At 42.7% G+C, this 7,121-nt stretch overlaps 1 protein-coding gene across 1 annotated transcript in view; it reads right to left on the bottom strand.

Moving 5' to 3' along the window:
* DHX57 (DEAH (Asp-Glu-Ala-Asp/His) box polypeptide 57) overlaps nt 1–7,121 on the bottom strand; it is a 75,336-nt gene that overhangs the window by 33,167 nt on the left and 35,048 nt on the right. The window contains exon 13 of the mRNA XM_011997328.1: nt 5,357–5,473. Within this exon, the coding sequence (XP_011852718.1) occupies nt 5,357–5,473 (117 nt within the window). The remainder of the gene's footprint in view (nt 1–5,356; nt 5,474–7,121) is intronic.

Raw genomic sequence — 7,121 nt, 5'->3', positions numbered from 1 at the left:
TATATTTTTTTTTTTTTAAGAGACAGAGTCTTGCTCTGTTACCCAGGTTGGAGTGAAGTGGCGCAATCTTGGCTCACTGCAACCTCCACATCCTGGGTTCAATGACTCTCCTGCCTCAGCCTCCCAAGTAGCTGGGCTTACAAGTGCCCATCACCATGTCTGGCTAATTTTTGTATTTTTAGTAGAGATGGGGTTTTGCCATGTTGGCTAGGCTAGTCTTGAACTCCTGACTTTAGGTGATCCACCCACCTCGCCCTCCCAAAGTGCCCAAGGTGGGCATTACAGGCATGATCTACCATGCCCAGCCCACATAAAGTAATTTTTTGATCTATTATTCCATTTAATGATTACATTCATTTATTCATGCAACAAATATTTACTCTGTACCTAAATATTCTAGGCACTGTTCTAGGGTCTGAGAAATATAGTGGTGAACAAGAACGGTCTATTCTTTTTCTTTCTTTTTTTTTAAGATGGAGTTTTGCTCTTGTTGCTTGGTGGTGAGCCAGGGCGCCTGGCTGAAATCTCTACTCTTAAGGAGCTTACATCCTATTGAAGGAGGTAGTCAGTATGCAAAATTCTAATTTCAGACATTGTTAAGTGCTACAATTAAAATGAATTATTTTATTTTATTTTTTGAGATGGAGTCATGCTCTTGTAGCCCAGGCTGGAGAGCAGTGGCACGATCTTGGCTCACTGTAACCTCCGCCTCCTGAGTTCAAGCGATTCTCCTGCCTCAGTCTCCTGAGTAGCTGGGATTACAGGCGCCCGCCACCATGCCCAGCTAGGTTTTGTATTTTTAGTAGAGATGAGGTTTCCCCATGTTGGCCAGGCTGGTCTCAAACTCCTGACCTCAAGTGATCCGGCTGCCTCGGCCTCCCAAAGTGCTGGGATTACAGGCGTGAGCCATAGCACCTGGCCTATTTTTAGATATTATGATAGAGTAAGGGGAGTGGGGCAAGATAACAGATAGGGTGGTCTGTAGAGGTAAATTGAGAAGAAACCTGAAGAAAATAAAGGATTTAGTTAAGAGAAGATTTGGAGTATTAATTCTAGGGACAAGGGACTGCAAGTGAAGTTAAGAAGGCTCTCGGGATGGGAAGACAGTGAGTGGAGAAAAGTAGTGATTACTCTGTGTACAGTAGTAGTAATAGTGTTTAACCATAATAAGCGTTCAGTTGATCCTCGAACAACATAGGTTTGCACGGCACGGGTCTACTCATTGGCAATTTTTTTTCAGTGAATATATTGGAAAATTTTTGGAGATTTGTGACAATTTGAAAAAAACTAGCACACAAACTGCATAGCCTAGAAATATGAAAAAAATTAAGAAAGAGACATGTCATGAATGCATAAGACACCTATAGATACTAGCCTATTTTATTATTTATATCATGAAAGAGTATATCATAAAATACACACAAACCTATTATAAAGAGTTAAATTTATCCAAACTCACACACACACACACACACACACTCTTATGGACCATACCTGGTGCCATATGCATCTAGAGAAAGGTGAACAAATGTAAAAATGCAGTATTAAATCAGGCCAGGTGCGGTGGCTCATCCCTGTAATCCCAGCACTTTGGGAGGCTGAGGTGGGCAGATCACCTGAGGCTGGGAGTTCGAGACCAGCCTGATCAACACGGTGAAACCCCGTCTCTACTAAAAAAATAAAAATTAGCCGGGTATGGTGGCGCATGCCTGTAATCCCAGCTGAGGCAGGAGAATCGCTTGAACCTGGAAGGCAGAGGTTGCGGTGAGCCGAGATCGCGCCACTGCACTCCAGCCTGGTCAACAACAGCGAAACTCCTTTTCAAAAAAAAAAAAAAAAAAGCAGTATTAAATCACAACTGAATACAGTGAACTATAGTGCAGTATACTGGTGTAATAACTTTATTAAAAAAATGATTTTGTAGCCATCTCCTGTTGCTACTGCAGTGAGCTCAAGTGTTGTGAGAATCCACTCAAAAAATGTATTGTGACACTAATCATCTCCAAGTAAGTCATTTGCTTTGTCAGAAAATTATATATTACAGTAAAAAGTGATCTTTGTGGTTCTTGTGCATTTTTCATTGTGTTTAGTGGAATACTGTAAACCTTGAATAACATCATGGACCTATACAAAGTGCCACTAGTGATGCTGTAAGTACTCCCGAGAAGCAGAGAAAAGTCATGATATTACATGCAAAAGGTGAATTGCTGAATATGTACTGCAGATGGAGGTCTGTAACTGTGGTTGCCTGCCATTTCCAGATAAATGAATCCAGAGTAAGGGCCATTGTGAAAGAAGAAAAAGAAATTTGTGAAGCTGTCACTGCAGCTACGCCAGCAAGTGTGAAAACCCTGTGCTTTTTGAGAAATACCTTTTTATCTCATTGAAAATGTAGTTTTTATGTGGGTGCAAGATTGCTATAAGGCATACCTATATGATTCAAGAAAAAACAAAGTATTATATGACAACTTGAAGCAAATGGAAGGGAGGATCTAAAGCTGGGAAATTTAATGCCAGCAAAGGATAGTTTGATAATTTTAGAAAGAGGTTTGGCTTTTAAAATATCAAGATAACAGAAGCAGCAGTTTCTGCTGACCAAGAGGCAGCAGATGATGAGTTCCCAGATGCCATTAAGAAAATCATTAAGGAGAAACGATATCTGCCTCAAAAGGTTTCAAATAACTGATGAAAGTGCCCTCTTCTGGAAAAAAAAATGCCACAAAGGACATTTATTAGTAAGGAAGAGAAATGAGTACCAGGATTTAAGGCAGGAAGGGATAAGCTAACTCTACTCTTTTGTGCAAATGTAGTCGAGTTCATGATCAGCACTGCCCTGTCTATAAAGTTAACCCCTGGTCTTGAAGGGAAAGAAGAAACACCAGCTGTCAGTGCTCTGGTTGTAAAAGAAAGGCTGGCCAGTGGGAACCCCTTTTCTGGACTGGTTCCATCAATGCTTTGTCCCTGGAATCAGGAAGTACCTTGCCAAAGTTCTTTTCATATTGGACAGTGCCACTGGCCACCCAGAACCCCATGAGTTCAACATCGAAGACACTGAAGTGGTCTACTTGCCCCTAAACACGTCTCTAATTTTGCCTCTATATTAGGAGTTCATGAGGACCTTTAAGGCTCATTATACAGGGTACTTTATGGAAAGGACTGTCAATGCTACAAAAGAGAATTCTGATAGAGAGAACATCATGAATGTCTGGAAGGATTATTCCCTTGAAGATGCCACGGTAGTTACAAAAAAAAGTGCAAAAGCCATCAAGCCTAAAACAATAAACTGATGCTGGACAAAGCTGTGTCCAGATGTACATGACTGCACAGGATTTATAAGACAATTGAGAAAATCATAAAAGAGATTATGGATATAGAATAAAGGTGGGGAGATGGTGGCAGTGGTGAAGGATTTCAAGATATGGATCTTGGAGAAATTCAAGAGCCAGCAAACACCACAGCAGGGGAATTAACAGAAGACGACTTGATGGAGATGAATGCTTCCGAACCAGTGCCAGACAATGAGGAAGACATAGAAGCAGCAGCAGTGCCAGCAAACAAACTGACATTAGACAATCTGGCAGAAAGGTTCAAGACTACTTTTAACTTCTATTATGACATGGACCATTCTATGATACAGCACTGAAACCAAAGCAAACAGGGGAAGGATTGGCACTATATAGGAACATTTTTAAAGAAATGAAAGAGCAAAGTCAGACAGAAATTATAATATGTTTCCTTAATGTTGCAATGAGCATGCATCCCTCTTCTGCCTCCCCTTCCACTTCTTCCACCTCTGCCACCCCTGAGACAGCAAGAGGAACCCCTCCTCTTCCTCCTCCTCAGCCTGCTCAATGTAAAGGCAACAAAGATGAAGACCTTTATGATAATCTGCTTCCACTTAATGAATAGTAAATATATTTTCTCTTCCTTATAACTTTTTAAGTTACATTTTCTTCTCTTTAGCTTACTTTATTATAAGAATATAGTATGTACGCCAGGTGCAGTGGCTCACGCCTGTAATCCCAGCACTTTGGGAGGCCAAGGTGGGCGGATCACCTGAGGTCAGCAGTTCACGACCAGACTGGCCAACATGGCAAAACCCTGTCTCTACTAAAACACAAAAATTAGCCAGGTGTGGAGGTGCACACCTGCAGTCCCAGCTACTCGGGAAGCTAAGGCCGGAGGACTGCTTGAACCCAGGAGGAAGAGGTTACAGTGGGCCACCATCATGCCACTGCGCTCCAGCCTGGGCAACAGAGTGAGACCCTGTCTCAAGAAAAAACAAAAACAAACAAACAAAAACCAAAAGAGAATGCAGTATGTAATACATATAACATACAAAACGTGGTGTGTGGTTTTTTTCTGTTTTTTTTTGAGACAGGGTCTTTCTCTGTTGCCTAAGCTGGAGTGCAGTGGTGCAACCATGGCTCACAGCAGCCTCCACCTCTCAGGCTCAGGCAATCCTCCCACTCCAACCCCTTGCTGGGACTACACGCATGTGCCACCATGCCTGATTAATTTTTGCATTTTTTTGTAGAGATGGGGTTTTCCAGGCTGATTTCAAACTCCTGGGCTCAAATGATTCACCTGCCTTGGCCTCTCAAAGTGCTGGGATTACAAGTGTGAGCCATCACACCTGGCCTGTATTATTATAATTATAATCTCACCAGTATTAGGGGTAGTATCTACTGGACCTTAACTATACTGTGCTAAGTGCCTTACCTATGGTTTCTTTTAATCCCCAGAATAGTTCTACATAACAGGATTTATTACTGTCTTCATTTCACAACAAGGAAATTGAAGCATAGAAAAGATAAGGACTAGGCTGGGCATGGTGGCTCACGCCTGTAATCCCAGCACTTTGGGAGGCCGAGGTAGGCAGATCACCTGAGATCGGGAGTTTGAGACCAGCCTGGCCAACATGGAGAAACCCTGTCTCTACTAAAAAATACAAAATTAGCCAGGTGTGGTGGCACATGCCTGTAATCCCAGGTACTCAGGAGGCTGAGGCAGGAGAATCGCTTGAACCTGGGAGGCGGAGATTGCGGTGAGCTGAGATCATGCCATTGCACTCCAGCCTGGGCAAAGAGAGCGAAACTCCATCTCAAAAAAACAAAAAAACCAACCAACCAAACAAACAAAAAGATAAGGACTTTATTCAAGGTTACAAGATTCCTGAATAGCAGAGCTGGGAGGTTTACCAGACTGCAAAGCCTGTGCTCTTAACCCCACTGCCTTGTAGCCTGTGTGCAGAGAGTTTGCATGTAATTCAAACAATCATAAGTAGACTCCCATTTAGCCAAGGACTGAGTGTTTCATCTGTGGATCATTCAGGCCTGAATAAAGAAGCAGTTACCTGGAGGGTAGGAGTGCTTTCCGTCCACAATCCACTCTAATAAGGCCTCTATTAATTCAAGATTCACCTTTTCAAAATCCATGATGGACATTGTTTTGATGACTGACTTGCTAACCCCTGAAAGAAAGAAAGGTAAAAATGAGAAGGATATTTATACCTTGTTGATGTATTTTATTGTATATTTATACCATATACAATTTGCCTGTGAATTAGGTGAGTGTTGGTTTGATTTAATAGCATAGATGTTAACATTTAATGTACTGAAATGAACTTTTTTCTTTATTTATTTAGAGACAGGGTCTTGCTCTGTCACCCAGGCTGGAATGCAGTGGTGTGATCACAGTTCACAGCAGCCTCAACCTCCCAGGTTCAAGTGATCCCCCCATCTCAGCCTCCTGAGTAGCTGGGACTGCAGGCATGCACCACCATGCCTGGTTAATTTTATTTTATTTTTTGTAGACACGGGGTCTTACTGTGTTGCCCAGGCTGGTCTCGAACTCCTGGGGTAAGGCAATCCTCCTGCCTCAGCCTCCCGAAGTGCTGGGATTACAGCCACCACACCCAGCCCACTTTTTTCATTTAGTTTCCCAGAAAATCTAGCCTCATCAGAAGTAAGTTTTGCTTGAACAATGACCTAAAGAGCAGGTTCCTGCCCCTGTTAGAAAGACCCAGACAGGCCAGTTTTTACTCTCCTTGTTCCTTCCCCTCTTTTACCCTTCAAATATTTATTGAAAGCTTGCGTTCTGGAAACAAAATTCAAAGTCAAATACATTTTAGAAACTTCTCCTAGATTCAATCAAATCATGAACGAGATATGCTGTTAGTCCAGGTAACACTAACCTATGGCAATCAATGGACAGAGACCACAACTTTCACCAGCATTTTTATAACAGTGACTCGCTGAACCTTTAGGTCCCTTTGAGAAAATGATAAGTGATGGATTTTCCCTGAAAAATAAATGTGATTGTAATGTCTTCAATAACGCCCGTGGAGTCTATTCATAGACCCTCACAATCTCCCCAGTCACAATCTCCTAATCTATCCGTGACCTGGTAAATGATGTAGTTCTGTAGGATGTACTACAAGCCTCAGTTCTTTTATTTTATTATTTTGTTTTATTTTTGAGACAGAGTCTTGCTCTGTCACCCAGGCTGGAGTGCAGTGGCGTGATCTCGGCTCACTGCAACCTCCGTCTCCTGGTTTCAAGCGATTCTCCTGCCTCAGCCTCCTGAGTAGCTGGGATTACAGGCACGTACCACCACGGCCAGCTAATTTTTGTGTTTTTAGTAGAGATGGGGTTTCACCATGTTGGTCAGGTTGGTCTCGAACTCCTAACCTTGTGATCCACCAGCCTCAGCCTCCCAAACTGCTGGGACACAGGCGTGAACCACCGCGCCTGGCCGCCTCAGCTCTTTTAAAAGCAATAGTATATTGTTGGGGTGACTAACTCTTCAAAGACTGCTGTCCTTTCTTCTCAGGCCCTCCTAATGACCTATCGCCCTAACTACAGTTTAATTGGAACAAAATAACTATAGTTGGTACCAAGGAAGGGAAACTTTCTATATGAGAAGTTTGAAGAGGGACAAAAGCAGTTTCGGCTGGGTGTGGTAGCTCATGCCTGTAATCCCAGCACTTTGGGAGGCTGAGATGGGTGGATCACCTGAGGTCAGGAGTTCGAGACGAGCCTGACCAATATGGGGAATCCCCGTCTCTACTAAAAATACAAAAAAAAAAAAAATTAGCCAGGCATGGTGGTGGTGGTGGG

This window comes from Mandrillus leucophaeus, unplaced genomic scaffold (assembly GCF_000951045.1).
Source record: "Mandrillus leucophaeus isolate KB7577 unplaced genomic scaffold, Mleu.le_1.0 Scaffold538, whole genome shotgun sequence".
NCBI lineage: Eukaryota > Metazoa > Chordata > Mammalia > Primates > Cercopithecidae > Mandrillus > Mandrillus leucophaeus.
This window is presented reverse-complemented; position numbering and strand designations above follow the sequence as displayed.